A 26,003-nucleotide genomic window follows, 5' to 3' on the forward strand; every position below is an offset into this window, starting at 1 on the left:
TGTTGACTTTTATTCTAGGGGGAATTGATGTTCTACTTAAACTGGAATTATCTCAAAAGAAACCAATATTCTGTCAGCTTAGCTTTCACCTCTTTCTACACTACATTCCTATGGAAGATGCCATCAAGACAGAACTTTAGGAGACAGAAAGGAGACTGCCTTTAGCTTGGTGTGGCCAATACCTTTCTTCAATTTTTAAGCTGAATGATGTACATCCTGATGTGGGCTTGCTTTTGGTTATAGTTTTCTCCAGCATTAAGCTTTCCATGGCTGCTACAGCCCACTGGTTTTCTACCCTTTCTATTTAAAGCAGGGTTTCTCAACCTCAGAACCATTGACAGTTTGGGACAAAAAACTCTTTGCTGTGGGGTGCTGTCCTGTTCATTGTAGGAAGTTTGTATCTACTTACACCATGTGCTACTGGCACCCCCTTCACGTTTGACAACCAAAAATGTCTCCATTTTTGGGACAAAATTGCCTTGGTTGAGAACCAATAATCTAGTCTCATTTCCAAAGCTACTCCTTGGAGATTTATCATATGCTACCTAATGAAACCAGACTTTTGCATGTTGAGATTCTGGCTTCTAACTAGCTTGTGGGCTCTTGGAAGTCAGGAACCAGGTTACACTTGGTTGGCCCTCTAGCATCTAGTCAACAGCCTTCACCCGCAGTGTGTATTCAAGGTAGGCCCGGTTGACTATGGTACCAAACGGTATCACTATGGTACCAAGTGATATTTTGCAATATTTTCTGTTGTGCAAAATCAAAGCAAATATACTGGCTGACCCTGGAGAAAAATGTGAACAGTGGACAACTTAAGAAAACACTACACCCTAAGATTTATCCCAAAAAAGAAATCCAGGGTACAAGTTCTTTTGAGCAGCTTTTGCATATTCTTATAGAAAGACTTTTTGCCTTTGAAATCAGCAGAGTCAAATGAAACTCTTCAGAAACCAAGAGGAAGTTACTGTCTTTGGACTTACCTGTGGGCTAAAGTTGACAGTGATCTGCTTTGTCTCTGGATCACGTTTCAGAAGTGGCCGGGAAAGGTTGTACTGCGACTTCTCTGATACTGTTTGACACCAGTCCTCGTAGAGTCTTGTCTCATACCTGTGAGGATCAGAGATGACGGTCACCTCATGAGCACCCTCCCAGCTCCCCAATGCCTGGCAATGATTAACTGAAGATACATCTCTCTATATAGATATATATAACATAAATGACATAGCTATATATGTATATATATAACATCTCTATAGCTACCTATCTATCTAATCCAACCATCCATCTATCTATCTATCTTTAATACATATATCTCAGGAACTGAAGATGCTATTAGTGAAATACCTGAATACATTCTTAAGTCAGAGTCATTGACTCAGCCGGGCAAGTCAGCTCCTGCAGGTAACCCCTCATTTCCTAAAGGTGGCAAAGCTTAAATCAGAGGAGAGCAGAAAGAGAGACTCCATGCGATCTTCTGGGAGGATAAGGGAAGTGGTGATTAGTCCTAGTAAATGTTGGAAGAATTTATTGGGTAAGATTTGTTCTCACGCTAATCTTCACGTGGCTCACGGACATTCACTGTTCAGTCATTACACATTGATGTGTTGGGCTTGGGAGATAAAACGATGAATAAACATCCCATGGTAAACGCAGCTAGTGGTGCAACCACGGGTCAACAGAGGATGCAGCAAGTACAATCCCAGGCAGATGTACTGGGCATTAGGCTTTGAATGGCAGAGGTAGGTGGGTGGGTGGGGGTGATGAGGAGGATGCCAGGGAGGGTCTCACGGAGGAGGGGCTGAAGCGATGCTTGACTGAGTCTCAGGATGAGCAGCAGCTGGGCAGTGAGGGGGAGTGAGTGTTCCGGGCAGGAGCAGCAGTGTGGACGAAGGTTGAGGCAGGGAGCAGCAGATGGTGCGCTGGGGAGAGTGAGTAGACATTGCACCTGAGGGAGGAGAGGGCAAGGGCCCAGGCATCAGGGAGCACGTTTTGGGTCACGGTAAAAAGGAGCTGGTGGGAGACACTGAGAGGCCTCCCCGACAGGGGATGTGAGGAAAGGGGATTTGGTGACAGTGTGGGCGCTGAGGGGCACAGGTCCAGAGCAGAGAGGCTCTTAGGAAGCCACTGCAGCAGTTCAGGCCCGAGAGGCTCTGGTCTCTGGTGAAATGTGGGTGGTGGGTGCAGAGAGGAGGGGACAGATTTGAAGCTCATATTTGGGAAGTCGAAAGGGTAGAACTTGGGTGACCTGGCAGGTGGAGGTGCTGCCAGCTAAGATGTCTCCACAATGCTAAGTGTGATCATAACTATAATTATAATCATAATGTGTACGGTGCTCCTCTTCTGAATCAGGAGAGGATTACAAGGCAAGACACAGACTGTGTCTGGACCCTGCTCCCCCAAAAGACTGACTGCAGCTTTAAAGAAGGAACAACTATGAACCCATGTAAAATCTTCGTTCTTATGCTTTCTCTGTCAAAGGATGCAGGAAGTATTTTTTAAACTTATTGTCTCTTTGTGTGGCACCAACTGTCAATTTCTGCTTAGCGAGTAGCTGCTGAGATTTTCCATGACACTGATCTCGGGGTGCCATGAGGAGCGCCCCACTTCTAGCTCTGCCGAGCTCACGTTCCCAACAAACCTGCACTGGAAAAGTGCTCATTTCCAGACTAGAGCTGCATTCCCGGAGACCTGCTGTTTGCAACCCTGAAGCACTGTACTCACAGATATTGTGGTTATAACATAAAACACAGAGCGACACTTCACTGCCACAGAGAAATGTGCACAAACTCAGAACTGCAGAGGGCATGGTGGGGGCTCTGCATTTGCAGAACGATCTAGTCCCGGAAACTACTTACTTTTCCAACAATGAGAGCATTTCTTCATATTTTTGTATCATGCGCTTTCCTTCGGCAGATTCCATGCAACTACCCATACAAAAGAGAGGGAAAAAATGACATCGAATTAGAAGAAGTGAAAATAATGATCTGAGTAACAAACTGCAGCTTATAAAGAGGAGGCTGAATAGCTTCCTGGGCAAGTTTCCAAAGGCCCCTAAATGAGCCTGCACTCTTCTTCCTGAACATCTGCCACCGGCCACTAGAGGGCATCTGCACTTTCCCAAATGCAGTCAGCGCCCAGGTGACAGGAGGACAGCCTCTCCCTGCCAGGGCTCCGCCAACCCCCTCACCCTGGCTGAGCCAGTCTTGCGCGTGTAAAATGAAGTCCTTCAAAAACCAGGAGGGAAATTGAGACATGCAAGAAAAATTCTAGGTGTTGCAGTTTTCTGTATTCAAGAACAAAACTGTATGTAACGTTATACATTATAACAAAAACTATATAACATATATGTGTATATATGTATATAACAGTGCATATATAAAATAGCTATATATATATATATATATATATATATATACACATCCCACACACATATACAAACATTGTCATATACGTAACAATATGTATGTATATATTCCCCTTCTCTGAGATCCATCTAGGGCACGTGATGAGAAATATTCTGCCTCATTACTCATTGCCACATTTATATGAGGTTCCCTCCCACCTCTTATGTCCCCAAACTTGAGCACACAAAACGCACATACATGCACACACACACATGCACACACTTGTATGCTCACATGCGCAGACACACGCTCGGAGGCTTCCCTGGGTCCACTGAGGACCACGGAGGCATCGTTGCCCACACCTGCTCCCCGGTTTTGACACTTCTTTACAGCACAAAATGAAGAGTCCAGCTCCTGGGAAAGTTGGTGAAGTATCTGTAATTTTCAGAAACCTTCACACTAACTGTGTTGGAGGATCTTGTTTGTTCTGCTAGCAAAACGAGGCAGCTTATTGCAAAGATTCTTTAAAATCCATTTGCTCTTTAAATCTTCACAGGCTCCCCCGAGCTTCGAGCTTTGATTTAAGCCCTCACACCTGCAGAGAAAGCACTGGATTTCCTGGAGTTTTTCCCAGTTGCTCGGTCCCCTTTCCTCGTGAAGGAGCAGAGGTGTCTGCAGGACAGCGAGGACAAGCCCTGACCCCAGATCTCAGTTTCTATCTGGAAAAGAACGAGGCTAGAGGAGAGAGTGGCTTCTGCACCTCGGCCCCTGGGACTTGCCTGGGAGGCTTGAGAAGTCACAGGAATAAGTGCATCAAACTCCCTGCAGGTTCTACTTCACTTCATGGCGAGGAATCAAAACCATTTCACTAACCAATTCATAAATATATTACAGAGTATACACAAGAATGTGAATTCATTTTTAGAACAAACAGGAACTTCCATGGGAACTGTGGAGGACGTGGTGGGGTGCCATTCAGACACCCTCTCGGGACCACCCCCCATCCCCAATCTCCCCCACCAGGAAGGCTGATGAAGTGTAGCTGCCTCCCTCTTTGAGAACAGCCTCTGCCAAACAGACAGAGCTGCCTCCTCACCCAGGGTCAAGCCCCTCCCTGCCCCACAGCCCACTTCCACCGACCAGCTGACGTGGGGTACAAAGGCCAGGCAACCCTAAAGGGTCAGACTTCCCCATCGGATGAGCTGAAGCCTACTTGCAACTGTGCTGCAGCTCAGCTTCTCCTCTGCCCGATCCCTCCCCCCTCCCTCACAGGCGCGGGTCCCAAGAGCATCCCTGTAAATTCCTGCAGGCTGCCTCAGCTCTGCTCCAGGGAGCTGGACCAGGACAGCTCCCGCAGGCCACATTCCTAGCAGCAGCCCTGCCACCCTCCCCACCCATTCTCATGTCTTCTCCCTCCCTCCCTGGGAGGCATGTTTGAGAAGATGGGGTCTCAGCTGGACTCCGGGCCAAGCTTCCTATGGCTGGGGCGGGAGGGGTCCCCTGGCAGAGTTCTGGGTGAGGACCCCTGAGACCCAGATGCCTGTTCCAGTTCTGTCCTTGCTATCTTTGGACTCCAGGCAGGTCACCTCATTTCTATCTGCCTCAGTCTCTTCACCTGCACAACGAAGAGCTCGCTCAGACAGAGCAGACACTGCAGACGGATCTCCCACTGGGCAGGTCTGACTCACGGGCACATTTGTTTGATTTGTACGGAGTTTGAGGAAAAGAGGAATACTTGCTGGTTTTAAAGTAAATCTAGATTTTCGGCTTCTCTCCAACAGTAGGGAGATTTCTCACATTGAGTCATTCTTCCTCTTGGCAACACGGGGTGATGTGGTGGAGGTTCCCTTCAGACCACAACCTGGCTATCTTTCATTGTCTTTCTGGCCTTTGAAAGTGGTTAGTCTTTTTTAAAAAAAATGTTTCCAGTTTTATTGAGAAGTAATTGACGTACAGCACTGTGTAAATTTAAGATGCAGAACATGACTTGACTTACATATACTGTAAAATGATCACAATGTGTTTAGTTAACATCCATCATCTCATATAGATACAAGAAAAAATGAAAAAAATGTTTCTTTTTTCTTGTGATGAGAACTTTTAGGATCTACTCACTTAACAACCTTTATATATACCATGCAGCCGTGCTAACTACAGCCATCGTGGTACTTGACATCCTCAGTATTTATCTTTTAACTGGAAGTTGGTAAAGTTTGACCTTCATCCATTTCCCCCACCCTCCTCCTCAAACCTCACCCCCCATAACCAGATAACCACAAATCTGATCTCTTTTACTATGAGTTTGGCTTTATTTCTTATTTCCAGATTCCAGATATAAGTGAGACCATATAGTATTTGTCTTTCTCTTTCTGCCTTATTTCACTTAGCATAATGCCCTCAAGGTCCATCCATGTTGCAAATGGCAGGATTTCCTTCTTTTTTATGGCTGAATAATATTCCATTACATATGTGATATATATATCTCACATCTTCATCCATTCATCCATCAATGGACGCTTAGGTTGTTTCCATGTCTTGGCCACTGTAAATAATGCTGCTCTGAACATGTTGTGTTTGCCAAAGCCAGGTGTTTTCAACAAGATGGAGTCTTTAGAAAGAGGGGTCAGAGAAAGCCTGCCTTTCCCCAGGCAGCATCCTCAACAAGGTATTGCAACAGCTCTTCTCTCGCTCTAGCAGCCCAGATGCCTCTAACTAGCTTGGCTTCCAGACTCAGCTGTGAGGCAGGCCAATAGTTTCCAAACCTGGTCACCGTTGGATCATGGGGAGAGTGTGCCAAGGAAGCAGATCCCAGGCACCACCCTGCCCTGAGATCTGGATTTAGTAGGTGGGGGGTGAGGGCTGGTAATCTGCACCATTAGCAAGCACCTGGGGTTTCTAATACATGAGGCCCTCACACCACATTTCAGGAAATGCTGGGCTTCATTATTCTCCAGCAGCCTTGGTAGTAAAGAGCCGTCGTGTCAGAGGAGATGTGTGGAGGAATCCAAAGAGCTTGAAAACCCTGACTCATTTTTCCCTGGAAACAAGGACTCTGCTGGAGCAAAAGGAGCCAGCCTGTGTCCAGTAAGCCTCACCTGACACCAAGGGACCCACTCTTCAATCCAAATGTATCAATCTCGTTAATGCTTGGCCAGTAGTACCTGGTTGCTATGAACTGAATGTCTGTGTCCTCCCCAAATCCATATGTTGAAGCCTAAGGTGGTGCCTTGGGAGGTGATTAGGTCATGAGGGTGGAGTACTCATGAATGGGATGAGTGCCCGTATAAAAGAGACCCCAGACGGCTGCTGAGTCCCTCCTGCTGCATCTGAGGACACAGTGGGAAGACAGCCAGCTGTGAGTCAGGAAGCAGGTCCTCTTCAACAGACACCAAATCTGCCAGCACCTTGACCTTGGACTTCCCAGCCTCCAGAACTGTGAGAGAGAGATTTCTGATATTCTTAAGTCACACTGTCTATAGTATTCTGTTACGGCAGCCTGAATGGACTAAGATACTGGCTGATTGCTGGAAATGGAAAGAAAAGAAGATGATTTTTGTGCCTCAAGTAACTGAGTTGCGTTGCCACAATACTTGAAATCCAGAGCGGGAGCAGAAGGCTGAAACAAACCTGCCTTTCAGCAACGAGGTACTCACGGGTGTGTCATGCGTCTGAAGTTGTCGAAGGGACCCTGGATGCGCTGCCTCAGCTCCTGCGCCCAGCGGAGCCTCCCAGCCACAGCAGGCATGTTCTTATGCACAGAGGAGAAGCCTGGGGACAGGGCACAGCAGACTGAAGCGAGGCTCCAGGCCTGAGCCCCACTCTACTCATGAACACTCCCCCACCTCCCACCACTTACTGCACTTTTTGCCTCATCCACCTCCACTTGCTAAAGTCACCCTGGGCTTACACTGAGATGGAAATTCCTGGGACATCACCGAGTTCTGCTAAGGGGGAAGGAAGAGTGCCCTTGGGAAGAACGCTAAACAGCAACAGAGGACAGCCATTCCCAGCCCAGCTCTGCCACTCACTGGCTTTCTGACTGCACACCTGTGACTTTCAATCCAGCTGCACATCAGCGTCACCTGGGGCTCTTCTAGAAACACTGAGGCCTGGGCCCCATCCAAGCCATTCTGATTTGATTGGTCTGCGTGGGGCCTTGTCATCAGTATTTTTAGAAATCACTCAGGATAATTCTAATTGTACAGTCAGGGTTAAGACACACTGCCTTGGAACATATGTATATATATATAACTGATGCACTTTGTTATAAAGCAGAAACTAACACACAATTGTAAAGCAATTATACTCCAATAAAGATGTTTTAAAAAAAAAAGACACACTGCCTTAAACAGACAACTTAATCTCTCAGGCACTTAGGTTTTTCATATATAAAATGGGGATAATATCTTCCTCACTTAACTTCCAGGGTTTCTGTGAGAATTCAGTAAGATTATGTATGAGACAGGCCATGTGGATTACGAAGCCCTTGACCAGAGTTAGCACAGCCTGGATATTCTCACTTCAGTCCATTCAGTGGGTTTGTTTGCTTATAATCAGTTGTCAAAATTAACAATTGTAAGATTTCATTAAAAAAAAACTCAGTTTCCAGCTTCTCTGATAAAACTGGGAAATCTGGCAACCATCAGCCCCCGTTCTAACTAACTGTAGGAGCTGAATATTGGTCTTGTCCTTTAGTTGACCATGGACCCCACCACTCCCTGATGCCTTACACTCAGCCCAGGTCCAACACTGTCATTTTCTACTTGGCTTCCATGGTAGGCAAAATTCTAAGATGACACCCAATGACCCTCACCCTTGCATGAGTCTCTCCTCTTTAAGTATAGGCGGAAACCGAATGTGATGAGATATCACTCCTGTGATGACGTTACTTTATATGGCAAATGGGAGATGACCCTGGGTGGGCCTGACTTAATCAGGTGAGGCCTTGAACAGAAGAGTTTTCTCTGGTTATTGGCAGAAGGGGAAGTCAGGGATCTGAAGCATGAGAAGGATTCAACATGCCATTACTGGCTCGAAGATGGGGCGGCTATGTGGTTAGGGACAGGAGGGCTTCTAATCTCTGAGAGCAGGCCCTGGCTGACAGCCAACAAAGACACAGAGACCTCAGTCCTGCAGTCACAAGGAACTGGATTCTACCAACAAAAATGAGCTGGGAAGTAGATTTTTCCCCCAGAGACCCCAGAAGAGAACTTGGCCCAGTTGACTGATTTCAGCCTTGAGATTCTGAGTGAAGAACGCAGGCACACCAAACTGGGCTGCAGACCTACACAACTGTGAGCTCAAAGATGGATGTTGTTTTAATCCACTAAGGTTGTGATAATTTGTTATGCACAACAGAAATTCAATATGCATCTGAAGGTGTTTGAGTTTTCAAACTCTGCATCCCACTGTGAGAAGTCAGGAGGATGGTCCCTCATAAAGCTGAGGCCAACAGATTTTTCTGGGATGACTTCCTAAGTGGAAGCCATTCTTAATGACCTCACTGTGAAACCTGTTTATAGAAATAGTGGTCCTGTTATGCCATTACTTAAAAACTTTTGAAAATTTCTTGTTGCCTTTATGATGAATTCCAGATTCCCTAACAGGGCACTCAGAGCACTTCATGATCTGGCTCCAAACTCCATGGCTGACCTGCTCTCCCTCTATATACCTTGTTTGGCTCAGGCAGGTCCAACTGGTCACCTTCCACACCGTTTCCTGCCTTTGCATCCAAGACCATTGCCTCTTCTCCCTGGCTGTCCATCTCCCCATCTTTCAGGGTCAAGCTCAAGGCCACCATCTCCATAAACTCTTCCTCCCACCTCCCAGCCCAATTCATCTTGTTTTGCTACAGTTCTTTATAACTCTGTTCATGCCAATCGCGTTCCTTGAAGAACCACCTGTTAGGATTAATTATTCTCTCCCTTATCCTGACCTGCCTCTGCATGCGGTGCCCACAAATTTACCTTGCATATAGCAAGGCCTCAAGAAACATTTGCAAAGCTGAACTGAACTTGTGTTTGACTTTCAAATAGACAAGACAGGTCATCTAAGAATTACAGTAACCTCAGTGTGTTACTGCCCTTTGTCAGGCTCCTGCTGGTTCCTCCTCCCAAAAGCATGGTTGATAAGGCATTGGAAGGGATAAGAACCTTTTCTCAGGCATGTACAAATCTACTGTGGAATTGAGGTATGTTAAAGATTAATCGGTGTGGCGACATTGATTGAGGGTCAACTCACACATTATGCTGAGGTCTAAACTGACCCGAGGCAGTGGTCAGGACTTCACTGCTCTGGGTCAGTCTGCCAATCCTGCCCTAGACACAGGGAAATGCACAGTTCAGTGAACTCTTCAATCACCCAAGTCTAGAATTTCAAGCAAGAAGGTTGTGCTCTTGGAGAATGCCCTGGATTCGCAGCAGACGTGTAACAAATACAGAAGAGTGGCACCCTTTCTGGTAACAGACGTCCCCCATTCAAATGTGACAACAAGCTTACCATGCTCCACCTCCTCCTGGACATGCTGACTGTAGATCATCCTCACGGCATCCAGGTCCTCGCTGAACATGTGGATGAGCACCAGGTATTTATCAGATGTGTCCTGTGCTACCAGTGGTCTCTCCAGGAGGTTTCCTGCTATGTCTAACAGCTACAGAGGCAGAAAAGAAGGGAAAAAGTCACAGATTCAACTTTTCCAAGGTTACATTCATCTTGTATCCTGGTTTTTCCTTAATATGTCTGTCCACAAATGTAAGAGGGTCAAAAAACCGTTACTGTGCAACTGGATGGATAATTATGAATCGGCAGAATATTCATAGTCTGTCCCTCTGGTCTTTGTTTCTGAAGGAGGGATTCCTGTGTGTTGAATGACATACCAGACCCTGCCGTGTTGTAAGAACCTGGGTAGAGGGTGAAACAAAGAGAAAATGAAAGATGTCAGAAAGGGTAAGCTGATGTACATCATAAAGACCTAATGCAGATATGGAGGGTGATGACGGAGAAGAAAAATGAAGCTAATAGGCTGGGTGTTGGGGAGAATCGGGAGGGCTAAAATTTGAGAGTGGGGACCAAGAAAAGAGTTTCAGGGAGCAGTTGCCCCCAGAAGGCAGTGATTGCAAGGATACTTTGCAGATGTTTCTTGTGCATCACAACTGCCCTAACCCCTTGGTGGGAGCAGCGGGATCAGAATGTGAAATGCTTTTAATCACTTCCTGGTTGCTGGACTGTGTTTCTCTGATCCTCATGCTACCCTGAGACAAGGTCGTGGAAGACTCCAGTTATATTTAGGATATAACAATACATGACTTCTAGGACCACCCAGTCTTCCAACCCAAAATCACCAAGATCTCTGGAGACAGCAGGAAGTAGCTCTTCCTCCATGGAGCCACAAGAGAGCAGGTCTCCACCAAGTTCTGGCTCACACATCTTGCTGAGAGGTACAGAGGTGTGGGCTGAGGGACCTCTGCAGCCAGCCCACACCCTCGGACTCAGGTTCTCTGCCCTGGACATACCCCTTCTGGCCATGTCCATGAGGCACACCTAGTGGTTGAATGGTCTTACAGCAGTAACAGGGGTATCTGGACTCAGGGGTCCCTACTTCCCCAGCCTGAAAAGGCACTTCTTTGCACGAAATTATATACATTGGAAGCTTTTGTTTTGGCTGAAGGAGGAGGGAAGGGCTTTGATTTCTTGTTGGTGGGATGACCAAAAAGAGAAAACCAAGGAGGCAGAAGGGACCGAATGGTTATGGTTTTCCTACAAGGTTGCACAGACTGGGTGGGTAGCCTTGTTGAAAAGAGGTGTTGGAGCCCAAAGAAGAAGAGTCTGCTCCGTGAGAGCCCTTTGAGACTCCGGGTATGAGCAGTGTTGCTTCAGGACTTGGTAGCAAAGGGTGTGCAAAGTTGGAAAGGTCTCTCGCTGCTTCTGCTCAGAACCCTCCTCCACCACAAAATGCAAAGATTGGGGTGTTTGGAACCCAGACAGATATGCCCTTGGCATAAATGTAGATGCTGTAATGGTGGGGATCATCAGAAGAGCAATAGTAAGACCCCCAAAAGCGCCTTCCTGGGCAGATGACATTTTTAAGGGAGACTGTAGACAAGTAGCAACGACACCATGATGTCAAAGACAGAGCAACTTCAGAGTATATGTGAGACACCTGAAGACGCCTTGAAATCCATGGTGCACAGGGATTTATGGGAGGGATAGGGCTGGACATCCTCACGGCAGAGATGGGGTTCCAGCTTCACCAGTTATGAGTGGTAACATCCCAATTAGCCATGACAGTTAATGGCGAAAGGGATTATTTTATAGACACATATAAGCCCTTCTCTTGGAATTAAATACTTGGAGAGAGAAATTCTAAAACTCTTCCTGAGTTACAGAGTAGTAGGTATTTATTAAAGAATACATATGTATATTCTTGAATGAGTTAAATATATATATGCCCAGTGTTCTAGAACAGCATGGTTTCACACATCCTGGGTTTAAGCCTCTTTTGCAATTGTCCCACAAATCACCCAGTCTACGTTTGGACATGTTCAGTTCCTGGAAACTTACCTACATCTCAAGGAAGTTTATTCCATCTTTAAACAGCATTAACAGAAACCTCTTTCCTCTACTTGGCTAAACTCTACCTCCTTGTAACCTGATAAGTCCTGTTTCTAAACCTTCAGGCTCTACAGAATAAGTGTTGTCTCAGTTTATGGAAGGTCTGTTCTGTTCCACTAAGTCTTCAGGTCTCACAACCCAGATCTCTCATTTCTGTAGACGTTTACCTACTCATCGTCCTAAACCTCCCCCTCCTGCGCATTTGCGTACCATCTGATCTAGGCAGCACAGGGCTAGGGCCGGTGTCTTCTTACTGCAGTTACTTGTGCTTGAGTGGTTTGCTCCAGCCTGAACCAACCTGACGGCAGCGGTTAAACAGCCGCGGTGTTGCAGAGCCATGGATTTAGGATGGTGACCACAGCAGGCTTCTTCACTTTCAATGGGTACTCTACTAAGGCCCAAAGAAAGCATTCCAGAAGAAACTCACTTACAAAGCAGTTTTACATCATCCTGTTTGCAGAAAAGCATTAGCTGTCAACTTGAGAAGCCCAGTTCTGCACACTGCCTTGCCCTGCGACACCCACAATACTGCTCTAACAGGAACAATTCCTCTCTGCAGGAACAAAACAGTTGGAAGAGGGCGGGGAGAATAAAGCATGGGGGTGGCTCCCCTACTTTACAAACCTTGAAGGCGTGCTCCAAACCAGGGGCATCATCAAAGGCCTGAATAAAGACAGTCCCCAGTCTCCGGTCAAGGTCTTCTACTCTCTGATTAAACTCAGAGACAACATTTTCAAATTCCTGAAGAGACATCACGTAGATGTAAGGAAACATGATATTCTGAAGGCCCATTCTGCTGTGCTCTTTACTATGAACATGTGTACTCAAATCGGTTATGCCACGGACTTATTTTAACTTTCCACAGTTCACCATGGCGTGCCTTAGTGTTTATCCATGTAGATAGCTACCCTATTACTGCAGCATTTTTTGCCTAGACACTCTAGGCAAAATGGTGCAGAGAGCTGGATGTGAGGTTGCTACGCTGTCCCTCCTGTCTGGGTCCCACCTTCCAGACCCTGAAGCCCCTTCTCTCACCCGCCACCTCAGGCCACTCCAAAAGCCGCCTCAGCAATGGGGCTATTCCATCATTACCCCCTACTTCCCTTCCCCCCACCAAGTGAAAATCCTATTTTTTTCAGTGTAAGCAAACTGATCTGGCCATTAGGAGGAAAGTAAGCTAATTAAACTAGTATACACTATTTCTTCTAACTACACTTTAATTGCTTAAGACAGAGGCTAGCTATTGTTCCTAAGGTTGCCAAATTCAGCAAATAAAAATACAAGACACCCAGTTAGATATAATTTCAGATCAATAGTGAATTTTTTTATAAGCATGTCCCAATTATTGTATTTTATCTGGCAACCCAAAGTGTGCCCTTTCTTCGAATGTAGCAATTTTCAGAGAAACTTTGTTAACTCAAATCTCTAATTTGTGGAATGGTTATTTCTTATTATTGCCTTACAGTAGCTATGCATATTTTTATGAAAAGACAAAGAAAAGTAGGAAAAGGTAGTAGTATTTTTCTACTTCCCAAACCCAACCATATTAGCATTGTAATATGTTTCCCTGTGCATAGGATTTTGTTTTGCTTTGTTTTATCACACAGTAGCAAACATATGGTATATATCTTGCTTTGTACTCCAACTCTTTCTTTTTTACTTTAGACTAATGGAATTTTTAGAAAGTGACATTTCCTGGGTTTGGCCAATTAACATCCCCCTAGACATTGGAAGATGCTCAGAGCAGATTCTTGCTGAATTTCTCTCTCCTTTTCCCTCAAATACTCTCAAAATTCCTTCTCCAGCAATTCAGCCATTCCCTTCTCAGGGAACTCCATTCCCTACTTCTGTACTGACTCTTTTGCTTCTTTCTGTTTCCTGCAGGCTTGGACTCACAGGTCTCAGCTCTCCTGAGCTACAGGTTAGATATGGGCCCCTGTGTCCTGATCCTGGAAGATGCAGCTCTAGCCCTTTCCTCATCCTAAGTATTTCCTTGGGAACCAGGGTCTGAATGGAAAATTAGGCTACTGCGTCACTCACCCCTCCCCAGACCACTAATGAAATTCTGCCCAAGTGTGCCTGGCCTTCACCTAGCAGTCACTGCTCAAAGCTTAAAGCTTTGGGAGCTGCAGGGCAGCCACAGCCTCCCCCATCATCCCATCCCCATCTCAGCATCTCTGAAACCCTGCATATCATCTGCTTGGAGAAGTCAGCAGTTGGAAGAGGCCCTCCCCTGATCTTTCTCCTGACACAAAGAATAATTAAGAGTGGTCTCTGCTGATAAAACCATGGGGACCACAGAGCCAAAGAAAATGCACAGGGAAAATGCAAGTAAATACCCAGACCCTACAGGCTACAGCCATCTGAGAAAGAGACAAACTTGCAAGTTAGCTCTTCCAAGCTCTACCATGCTTTGAGGGTCCAAGCAGTCATAGGAAGACTCTGAGAAGACCCTGTACATCTCTTGAAACTCGTTGTACATCCGCTGGGCCTGCTGGTTCAGGGCACTCCCTCTGATGCCACTAAACTCAAGCTTTCCCAATTTGTGGAAATCCAAAGTTGTCTTCAGAAGATCCTATAAAGACAATTTGCAATAGAGTTAAAATAATAATGATGATGATAACAACATCAGATGACACTCAAATTAGTATGGGAAGAGCTGGAAATTATATGGGGGTGGGTGACTGCTTAGGAAAATGTGAAGCCTGATTAGTTTTGTAACCTTATTATTAGATCGGGTTGGTATAAATAACTCTTGGTGAGACTTGATAACGAAGAGAAAATTCCGATAAATAAAATTAACATACACACACAAATCAAATTTATGCTTCAGCCTCTTTCCGTGTTCTCTAATAAATAAAATATAATAATAACATTATCTACATGGCTGGTGGCTTTATACCTATTTAAAAAATTAATTTCAAATGAACCATGTTATGTGGTTCTAGAATGACAGGTATTTTGGAGGATATTGACAGGAAAGTGGATCCTCCAAACAGTCCGGAGGACAAGCTCAGAGGTGGCACCAACATTCTCACCAATGACTTCTGACAAGAAAAGACATCTGCGGGGCGCCCTTGCCGGGCGTACATGCTGCGGTAGACCCTGTGGCCAGCTGGGTGGTGGTGGGCGAGGACAGCTCTGTGTTGGGACAGTATTAGTGAGAGTGAATCAAGTCAATGCGGGCTTAGGATGTAGGCCAGTGCCGGGCACACAGTAAATAGGCAGCGAGTGTGCATTACTGTCACTGTTGATGTGGCAGTGGCCCAGCTGTGCTCAGGATTAAGTGATAGGTGACAATACAACCTAGAGCCCTGGGGAGGACAGGACCCTGCCCGAGTCTATCGAAGATGCTTCACCTCTGATAGGATGGAAGCCTTCAGGACACGTCTAATGTGACAGACTGTACTTACCTCTCATTAGAACCCATCGAAAATCACAAAACCTCCAAACCAAGACATTCTCCCTGTTACCCCTTCCAATCTGTGTGCTTACCTCTTCAACAGGAAAGAGGGAAATTAAGGTACCTTTGTGTCATTTTGGCAAACATGTGGTGTGGACCCCTGGGAGCCGGCTCTCTATCCAGAGGAGGTTTGAAAGTAAAGAAAAGGGAACACTGACATGAGGCTGGAAACCCAGCAGGCCCTGGCACCATTTCAGGGAATTCCCACTGCCACTGGCCACTGCTATGGGCTGACCCATTAGGCTAGCAGAGGGCTGCCTATCTCCTTCCTGTCGCTGGGACAGCAAGTCCAGCAGCAGAGACAGAGACACTGGGAAGTGCTGAGAAGTGGCTGACTTCCCCCGTGTTGCCAGGTGGGTGCCCATCCATGCAGCCTTGGGCATCCATCTAAGAACGCTTTTTGCTCAGCTGTGTTCAGGCATGGCTGTGAGCAGGTGGCTGAAGTGGGAGAGGAGAGAAGGAGGAAGAACCAGCCAAGGGAAGGAAGACATACACCCAAACCAGGAGATCTTGCCAACGCTGGGGAAATGGGTCAGTCTTTATTTAAACACACGTTCAACTTTGAAAACAGCAGTCAATTTGATTTAAATGAAATAGACTTAAATAGTAATTCAAGTCATTCAAAAAGTGCTTAGTTGCTGTCAGTGTGATAGGAGAAACATATTTGTGCAGTGCAATGTCACCTGGGTCCCCATTTTTCATAATTCTGTGGATGTCAATTTTTAGGAAATACCCTCTAACCATTTTATTTATTTTTTAACATCTTTATTGAAGTATAATTGCTTTATAATGTTGTGTTAGTTTCTGCTGTATAACAAAGTGAACCACCTATATGTATACATATATCCCCATATCCCCTCCCTTCTAACCATTGTAAAATTAAGGCAGATGCATCTCGATGCATTTGATTACATCGGAAAACTAGATGATGATTTCGTTATACTATTTTATTTCTCAAGAATTCTTGAAGCATGGTCCTGGGTGGTCACTGCAAGGTGTTTTATCTCCAGTCTAACAGGCAAATCATAGGTATTAGAAGAATTCTTACATAATCATTCTATTTTTGGAGAAACTCTGGTCACCCAAAACAATGGATATTTACTTTGCTTTACTTAACAAACACACGATAGGCAATACATTTATTTAGGGTTCAACTCCAGGTCTTAAAGCTTTCCTTACCCTGCCCCCAATAAAAAGAACCTCCCACCCCACTTTTCTCCTGCACTCTCTATGCCCTTCCCCTGCGTAAGCTTTCTTTAGAACTCTTATAATACTCTGGCATTATAATACACTATTTGGGATTATATTACATTATTTTCTATCCATCTTTCTCAGTAGGTTGTAAACACCCCAGAGGTGTATTTTCAGTCCCTGGAAGACTCCCAGATGCTGAAGAAATATTTACTGAATGAATGAAGATGTGATCTTTGACCTTTGACTTAGCGACAGCACCTCCAGGAGAAGGTGACAGGGTGGTAGAGATTCTAGGAACATTGGACTCAGAGCAATTGGAGAAAATAAGAAGAATTAGACAAGAGCAGAGAATTAGAAAGCAAGGCCAAACTGTGTCTTTAAATGTTTGAAGGGCTTTGGTCAAATGCAAGGCAGAACCTTGCATGGTCCTGCTCTGAGGGCAAAACTAAGGCAAATGAGTAAATGGGACCCAGGAGATTTGGTGTCAAGTTGTAGGTTGAACTTATAAAATTTCTTATACTTGACCATTCTGACCTACAAGAAATAGCAATTTCATGTGGTTCCACTCCATAAAACAGAACCATCTCATGCCTGAAAGGCCCAACCATAGACTGGGCTGCTAAGAGAGGTGGTGAGCTCTCCATCTCTGGGTGGATTTTAGAAGTTTGACATTACGGAGGTATTGTGAAGATTAGTGCATCAGGTGGGAAGTTGTCTTACCACCGTAGTAACAGATTTATAGTAATCACGGCGACTGTATCTTTGATTCTTAAAATATTTAAATGTAAGCTCTTTTCTTGTTTATTTAGAAGTCCTCACGAAAAAAAGGCCATTAAACCAATAAGAGGTTTAAATTATATTTTTAAAATATCCATTTTTAACCGTCATCGTTGTAGACACACGAAATTCATTACGCTATATACAGGCTGAAAATGGCAAGTTCAGTGGTAGGAGAGAGGGCATCGTGGAAAGAGTGTAGGATACGGCACAGATCCCTGGGTTCACACAGCCCTGGTCTGCCATTAACCAGCTGTGAGACTTAAAGCAAGACATTTGATTTTTCTAAGCTTCCTTTTCCTAACCTGCAAATAGGTTAGAGTTACAGCGGAAGTGCCTTTGTACAACTTCAATAAACGGTAGGTGCAGTAATTAATCTTCATTACCCTGGTGTCATTAGATCAGGTTGGTGGCCGAGAGATGTATAATAGCTAACACACACACGCTCCTTTTAGAGACGGAAGCTACATAGAGCATGGGGTCCCAGGCAGCTGGCTGGACTGGCCAGCTACTATTCTAACGAAAAACTGTGCAGCCTTTACTAGGGTGGTGAGGGTGGGTTCCATCTGTGCCGTGACCCCACAAACAGCAAGCCTCTTCTCGGGAGAGGCCGCACATCTTAAAAGAAATGCCTTCAGAATTCATTAAGGGTGAGCACAAAGCAGACATTCATAGATGAAAATCTCAAAGGTCATTGGGAAACAGTTTTCTTCACCTTCTGATGGAGGCCGACCTCATGCGGCTAATGTCCTACGTGACCGAGGGCTCAGGCCCGGCTAAAACGGAAGCGGCCCAATTACGCCAAAATGAAAAGAGGCAGCGAAAGGGCTGGAGACTGAGGAAAGAGCAAAGGAAAAGCGCTGTAGATTCGGTCAGTTTATTACGTATCTGCCCGCTAATCACCGCGCATGAAGCCTCAGCAGGAAATCATCTTGTCTCCAAGTGAATCACAGCTTTACAGCAATTTGACAATGAAAGAAATGGGGGTTCTCTCCAAGCTGCTTACTTACTACATTGTTTGAGGGAAGAGACTTCGGGGAGAAACATAAACAGGGCACCTGCAGAATCTGCAATATTATGACACAAAAATGAACTCTCTGTGTGTGATGTGTCCATGTGTCGTATGCGGTGTTGTGTGCAGTGTATGTATGTCCGTGTGTGTAGTGTGTGACTGCGTCTGTGTATGCACAATATGTGTGGTATGTGTGAGTGTGGTGCATGTGTGTGTAGTGCGTGCATATGTGCAGTGTATGTGTGTGTGTGTAACGTGTATGTGTAGCCTTGCGTGCATATGTGCAGTGTGTATGTGTAGTGTTGCGTGCATATGTGCAGTGTATGTATGAGTGTGGTGTATAATGTGTGTATGTACGTGTAGCGCTGTGTGCGTCTCTGTGAGTGTGGTGTGTATAATGTGTGTGTGTTTAATGTGTGTGTGTGAGTGCATGCGCACTGAAGCATGGAGCAGGAAGGCTGGGTGAGGGTAGGAATCAAGAGGCAGCTGAAGACTCTCTTCCCCTTTGATTTTTGACTGTTGCTTCAAATTGCAAAGATTTTATATACTTTTGGGATTTCCTTAGTAAGGCCCTTTCATGGAATAGGAATTATAATTTTACCCAAATGACTTATTCAGAAAAAAAGACCTAGAAATCATGCGGTAAAAATAGTGTGTGCAAAATCAGGATAGAGTGTGTCAGGACAGAAGAAAACCACAAAACCAGTGTGGGACCCTCAAAAGGGAGGGAGGAGGGAGGGAGGGAGGGAGGGGAAGAGACCTTTAGAATCGCTGGGAGACGGCTGAGTTTGGTGGAAAGACAATACTTGGAACCCTGTTCCCCTGGGTACTGGGTACCAATCCCAGGTAAACCTCGCTGAGCCTGTGACTTTGGGCAAGTTCATTTATGTGTCAAACTTAATGGTGCTCATTTGTTAAAATAAAGGTTCTTATATCCAGCTCTTACGAAGGTTTTAAGGCTGCAGTTCTGGCACGAGACAGGCTATTGAAAGTTGTTAGTTCTTTCTTGGTCTATCCTTCCTTTCCCTCCCAAGGGCTGGCATGCTAAGAGATGAGCTGCGTCATGGGGATGAAGAGGAGCAGGAAGAGGAGGAGGAGGAGGATCGCGGTTTGCAGCGAAGGCAATTACTCCGCGCCGCTGCAGACAGACCTGCAGGCGGACAGCACCTCCGGCCAAGCAGGCCCTGCCCCCACCTTCACTTAGCAGGTGCCCAGAGGGGAAGCATCAATCGGCACAATAAAACTTTCTTGTTTCAAAGAGCAAGAGCAAAAGAGCAAAAGGAAAAAAGCCACACAAATCAGAGGGAAAAAAATGAGAGAGAGCGATGAAGATTAAAAACCAGCCCTAAACAACTTAACCCTGGACACGAGCAGGCAGAGAGGGAAACGCACTGATGTCATTTTATTAACATCTCGGGGGCCACAAAGTGTACAGAACGGCAAGATGTATAAGGCCGGGTTCATGCTAATTCTTGCTGGAGAGAAGTAGATTAATCTCATTTCAAACAGGCATCCATCACAGAGATACACAGAATGTTAACTAAAGGGCAACATGAAATATGCCTGGAGCAGATCGATAAGTCTGTGTCCTACTGCACTGAGCTGAGGGGGGAAGAGACGAGGGAGCTGGGGGCCAGGGGGTGAGTCTGAACAAGTGTCTGGGAGACAAAAGATGAAAAGGGAGAAATACCAGGACAAGGGAAAGGAGCAGCCATGGGAAAAGGGAGAATCAGGTAAATGTAGGGTGTACAAAGAGCCAAGAGAAACTGAAAGAGAGAGAGAGGAAAACAGGGAAGGGGAAGGGAGACCAGCAGAAAGGGAAGGAAGAGGGAAAAGGGAGGCAAGGCGAAATCGGTGGAGAAAAGCAGTGGTGGAATTTGGCCTAAGAGCAGAGAAGTGAAGCAGAGCCAGGGACCGAAAATGGAAGAGGGGAAGGAGCAGGAAGACAGAGCGGGTGACACTCAACTCATCTTCTAATTAAACTGGGGCAACGACTTTTTATGCACCTGTGCCCTTGATTCAGAAAGAAAAAGCAGCCTGAGAGCAGACTATTGTGAGGGTAATGACTCCAGGGAGACTGGTGGCCTAGGCTGCTTATTTTTACTGAATAAACCCAGCAGATTAGGCGCCCCAGCGTTAGGATAGCTGTCTATATGCAAAGTCCCATCATTAGCATGTGTGCAGCGCCGAGCGCAGCCCAACAGCCTTGCAGAGCTGAGCGTTGCTTCCTGGCCTCCGGGTGAGGACCACTCTCAAGGCTGGACAGCCTACACACAGTAAAGGCGGCCAGGGGCAGGGTGCAGCAGGAGAGTGTCTGTCACCTCTGGCTGAACGAGAGCAAAGGGGCTGGTGCCGGAGAGGAAGGGACGGAGTGGAGGGGGAGGAGAGGGGAGGCTGCTCATCAAGAGCCACGGTAGAAACGGCTGCGGAAAAAGCATCCATTTAGGATAAAGCTAGATATCAATTATTTACACTCTCTGTGATCCCGGTGAAGGATTTAAGGTGAGCCTTTCGTCTCGCTTTCTCGCTTATACATTTTGTCTGTCTCTATTCCCTCTCCCGTCTTCGTTCCCTGGAGAATTCCTACTCCAGTTCTGAAATTCATTTCCTCTTGTGCTCCCACCTTCTCAGACCTTCTCTAGGTTAGAGACCCCTCCTTCTTGCTCCCAATAACACGCCAATTTTGCTTTTTTCATGGCACTTAATACGCCTCAATGAAACTTCCTGATTCTGTGTCTTTGCATCCCTGGATCTCCTCCATCTGTCTCTATCTTCTCCTGGGCCATGGCTACTGGTCCATGGGCTTCATACAAGCAAAGCTGTACCCCAGCCACTGTCCTACCTCCAGGTCCCAGCTCAGTGCCTGGTGCATGGTGCCTGGTGCATGGCAGTGCTGGACCAATGTTTTTTGAGCTGGAATGAACAGATTCAATTTCACTCTCTCCTATCCTCATAATCCCATGGTTTGTGCCACTTATCACAGCCTCCCCCAATATAGCCCCTCTCTTTTTCCCAAATCTCTGCTGATCATGGCTAGAAACATGATTCTGATTCCTTCTCAGTCCTGACTGCTATTGTCTTAATCTTGAACTTGACCCTGAATTTCCCAAATTAGTTTTAGGACAAGTATTTATTTTGTTTTATTATGCCCACTACTCTCCCTGCAAAGTTCAATCAGTAAATACAGAGTTGCAAAGTGTGAAAACACCTGTTAACCACACTAAACTCTAAAACAATCAAAAGAGAAAGCCTTATGCTTTCTCACCTTGGTCCTTAAACTAACATTCATATTAACTTTTAAACAAGTGCTGGAGGGGAGCCACAACTTTGAGCAAAAGTCGTATTTCTTTTGCACAGGGATTCATGCTAGTCTTGTAGTTTTCAGAGCAACCTTGAGGGTGGGAGAGTAGAGTTCAAAGCAGTGGCTTTGTGGGAATGGCCAGCTGCATCCGGTCAGCTCGCTGGTATTTTGCATGAGATTTCTAGCAAGAAGATTATGGGTAATTTGAAAAACAATTGTATTTGTCGATTGATTCCTTTGGCCTTCTTTCTGAGTCTATGATCAGAATTTCCTAAACTTCTAGTACGGTAAAACTACCATTACATGATGACCAATCAAAATAGTTGTTGAATCATGGGTTTTTCCAGCCAATGGGGGGTGGGGGTGGGGCAACCACCATGTTGTCTTGGACCTTTTCTTACTCTGTTTTTTGTTTTTTACTTTTTCATTTTTTATTTGGTCATCCTATAGGCAGACACAAACATGGAATAAAGAAAAGAAAGGCCAAATTTTGATCTAATAATACAGCATGGGAATTGCAGATACATTATAATTCTCTTAGTGCATTCTCCATACACAAAATGTAATGAAAAGGAGATAAAACTTAATTGCCATTAGAGAATAAAATAGGATTTCCACTTACATCTTGAAAGGCAGCTAGTCTTAAAAATTAATTCATTTGGGGACTTCTCTGGTGATGCAGTGGATAAGACTCCACACTCCCAATGCTGGGGGCCCAGGTTCGTTCCCTGGTCAGGGAACTAGATCCCACATGCATGATGCAACTAAGAGTTCACGTGCCACAACTAAGAAGCCCACCTGCCACAACTAAGACCTGGTGCAACCAAATAAATAAGTAAATAAAAAAAAAATTAATTCATTTGATAAATGTTCAGGTTTCTTCCTCACTTTTTTTTTTTTGAAATCTTAAATACTACACTTTTTTAAAAAATTGAAGTACAGCTGATTTACAATGTTGTGTTAGTTTCGGGTGTACAGCAAAGTGATTGTTATACATATATCCATTCTTTTTCAGATTTTTTTCCATGTAGGTTATTACAACATATTGAGCAGAGTTCCCTGTGCTGTACAGTAGGTCCTTGTTGATTATCTATTTTATATATAGTAGTGCGTGTATGTTCATCCCAAACTCCTAATTTATCCCTCCCCCCACCCTTTGTTAACCACGAGTTTGTTTTCTATGTCCCTGGGTCTATTTCTGCTGTGTAAATAAGTTCATTTGTACCATTTCTTTTAGATTCCACATGTAAATGGTATCACATATTTGTCTTTCTCTGTCTGATTTACTTCACTTCCTATGATAATCTCTAGGTCCCTGCATGTTGCTGCGAATGGCATGACTTCATTCTTTGTTATGGCTGTTACTTTCTGGATCCCTGGACGGCTCCCTCCTGCATGGAGCCGGGGGCCTGACAGGAACGAGAACACTCACCTGCACCATGCCCAGTCGCCCCAGGAAGCCATCCAATCGCACGAAGACCACAGAGGACTGGAAATCCCACTCCCGGACTTCCTGGTTCTCTTTGAAGTAAGAATGGAGATTCTCCCTTCTGTCCTGAAATACCAGCTTGAAGAAGCTCAAGGTGTCCACAACCACTTGCAGTTTTCTCTGACTTTCTTCCACCTCACTTCTCAGGAGGTCTTCTGGGCTGAGATAATTAGAGGCCTGGAGGGCAGACAGGTTAGTGGCACTAAGCCTGGCTACAGGTACAGGACGGCCCACAACTCTGCCCAGCCCACAGCTCTCAACTGAGTAAGTGCCCAACCAACGTTTTTCAGACGCCTAATATAGGAAACGTCGGACCCCATCCTCAGTTCCACAGGTAGACTGGAACCTGGGTTCAAGCCATAGTCAGTGATTGAAAGTGACCAACCAGAGACAAGGAAACACAGTGAGACTTTCCTTGGGCTAGCTGGGGCTGGGCAGGTATCCTTTCCAGGTGTTTCATTGTGACTCATTGGCTTTCTATAGTAAATAATTCGAGTGCACAAATTCTTTGAACCAGAGGCTTGAACCTGGAAAGCTGTGAGTCTGAATCCACTGGACAGCTATCTTCACCACCACAGGGAGGGGCCAAAATAACTGGGTCCTGGTGACCTCATCCAGGCCTCACTGTAATCCAGGGCTGAAGCCAACCTTTCCTTGGACTTCTGAGATAAATGAGCCAATAGGTTATCTTTTTGTTGATGCTAGTTTGGGTTGGGTTTTCTTAGACTTTCAATCGTAAGAGTCCTGGCTGACAAACATGCAGTGATGGAACATTGCTGGTCTAGGAGTCAAACAATTAGCTTCCGGTCCTGGGTTGGGTGACCTTTGGTGACTCAGTTAAACTCCCTGAGCTGTAGCCCTCATCGTTAAATAATAATAGTAAATTAACAAGGTTCTCCCTGCCCACCTCGCAGGGTTCATGCACAAATGACGGGGATGTCACAGCACTTTGTAGCCTTCAATGTGTTCCACAGATGTGAGCCATTCTGGGGGGCTGATCACCCAAACCTTCTTAAAGGCCTCATTCTGTTTACAGGTGCCCTCCTCAAGGTTTACGCTGCCCTGGTTGGTGCTACATGGGTCCCTAAGGAGCATAGAGCGTGTGAGCCAAGAAGCTGTTTCTACATAGCTCACGGGCAGTGAGTTCTTAGCACGTGGGGGCATGATGTGGGCCTTGCCATACAGGATCACACTGGAGCCTCACAGCCACCCAGCAACTCTCCGAGGCAGGTCCTCTTCTTCCCACCCTTGCACAGAGGGAGAGTGAGGCACAGGGCAGGTGAGAGACTCACCCAGGCACATACAGCTGACAAGCAGTGATGCGGGATGTGGCACAGGGACACCTGACTCCAGAGGCAGCATTCTTAGCTGCTGGGCTTTGCTACTGACCTAATACCAGGCCATTAAGATCCTTAAGGAGGTTGAAATTTACCACCCCAACCCTGCGCCTGACCCGGGTCCTCCCAAGGATCCCAGCAGGACTGAGAACACCTTTGTGAGTTACTGGCTGTGATGATAAAACAATTCAAGTCTGAGAACCCTTTGGACCCTAATTATTTCCCTGCCCTGAGAACAATGGACACTTTATTCTTCTCATGACTCGGAGCCATCCAGCGAGAGGTTGGGGAATCCTGGGCGCAAACCTGCTGGACCAGAAGGTTGCAGATCTCCTGCAGCAGCACCATCAGGCGCCCAGGGCAGCGGTACAGCTCACACGTGGCCCAGATCAGGCAGACCACGTGCAGCAGAGGCCACAGCCGTGGCTTCACCTCAGGAAACTCCAGGCTCTCGAGCATTTCCAGGTGGCGGTGCAGCGGCACCAGGTGCATGTGGATGTCCCGCGCTTCCATCAGAGCTGGAAGGAATTGGAGACGATGGTCACCTTCCTGGCTTGAGGCTCACACCCACGGAGCGAAGCCCTGGGGCCTGGGAGTGAAGGATCTGCAAAGCAATGGTTGCGATCTCTTCCTGCACTAAGGGAGCAGAGAGGGCTGGTCCCTGAAAACTTTCTAGCTCTTATGAGGAAACACTGAAAACAGAAGAGCCTGGGCAGCTGGGATACTGGTCTGAGGAGGCTCTCTTATAAAAGTCCTGTATCTGGACCTCTTCCTGGCCCTCCCAGCCCCAGTCTGGTGCTCTGCGTGTAGAAGACGCTCAGTAACTGTTTGCTGTTTCCTTTGCTGCTGTTAACTCCAAGGCAATACAAGACAGATGACAGAGGACAGGTTTTAGAGTCAGAGAGATCTGCCTTCAAATGCCGATACATCAAATGTATGACCTTGGGCATGTTTAACCTCTCTGAACCTCAACAACAGGCTGAACAGTAACTAATTTAAAGGTTTCTCATGAAGGTCTGAGGGCAGCACACACAGAATCTTCATATACAGCTAGCTCAGTGCCTGGACCAAAGCAGGCGTTCCATACATGGTAATGTCTCTGATAAGTATTTGCTAATGAAGAATCTCATGAAGCTCTTACAGAGGAGAAGTCACAGGGAATACAGAAATAGCCCAGGCTGATTATGGAAAGGTTCTGCTGGTATTCAAAGCCGGGAAATCTCCTGCCATTTCCTTTGAATGCAGGCAAGGAAAGAGAGCGGCTTCCACCAGCCATCCTGTGGTGGCTGAGAGGGGAAACTAGGAAAACCAGTAGCTCTGGGCACTAATTCTGCAGAGCCACTTACAGGGAATGCAAAAGTCCACTGAACAAACTGAACGGGAAGGGAGGGTTTATAAAGGCTGGTTCTTTCCTGGGCAGATAACCAGGCACTGTCATGTGAGAGCAGATGGTCTTGGGTTATATTATGTGGA

The 26,003-nt window shown here is 45.9% G+C and overlaps 1 protein-coding gene across 1 annotated transcript in view; it reads right to left on the minus strand.

Moving 5' to 3' along the window:
• The window catches only part of DNAH9 (dynein axonemal heavy chain 9), a 299,550-nt gene that overhangs the window by 257,519 nt on the left and 16,028 nt on the right, over positions 1-26,003 (minus strand). The window contains exons 5-12 of the mRNA XM_033846740.2: positions 24,837-25,048; positions 23,137-23,370; positions 14,365-14,532; positions 12,582-12,698; positions 9,846-9,996; positions 7,001-7,115; positions 2,859-2,927; positions 984-1,110 (exon numbers count right to left, since the gene is read on the minus strand). Of these exons, the coding sequence (XP_033702631.1) occupies positions 984-1,110; positions 2,859-2,927; positions 7,001-7,115; positions 9,846-9,996; positions 12,582-12,698; positions 14,365-14,532; positions 23,137-23,370; positions 24,837-25,048 (1,193 nt within the window). The remainder of the gene's footprint in view (positions 1-983; positions 1,111-2,858; positions 2,928-7,000; positions 7,116-9,845; positions 9,997-12,581; positions 12,699-14,364; positions 14,533-23,136; positions 23,371-24,836; positions 25,049-26,003) is intronic.

Source organism: Tursiops truncatus, chromosome 20 (assembly GCF_011762595.2).
Source record: "Tursiops truncatus isolate mTurTru1 chromosome 20, mTurTru1.mat.Y, whole genome shotgun sequence".
Taxonomy (NCBI): domain Eukaryota; kingdom Metazoa; phylum Chordata; class Mammalia; order Artiodactyla; family Delphinidae; genus Tursiops; species Tursiops truncatus.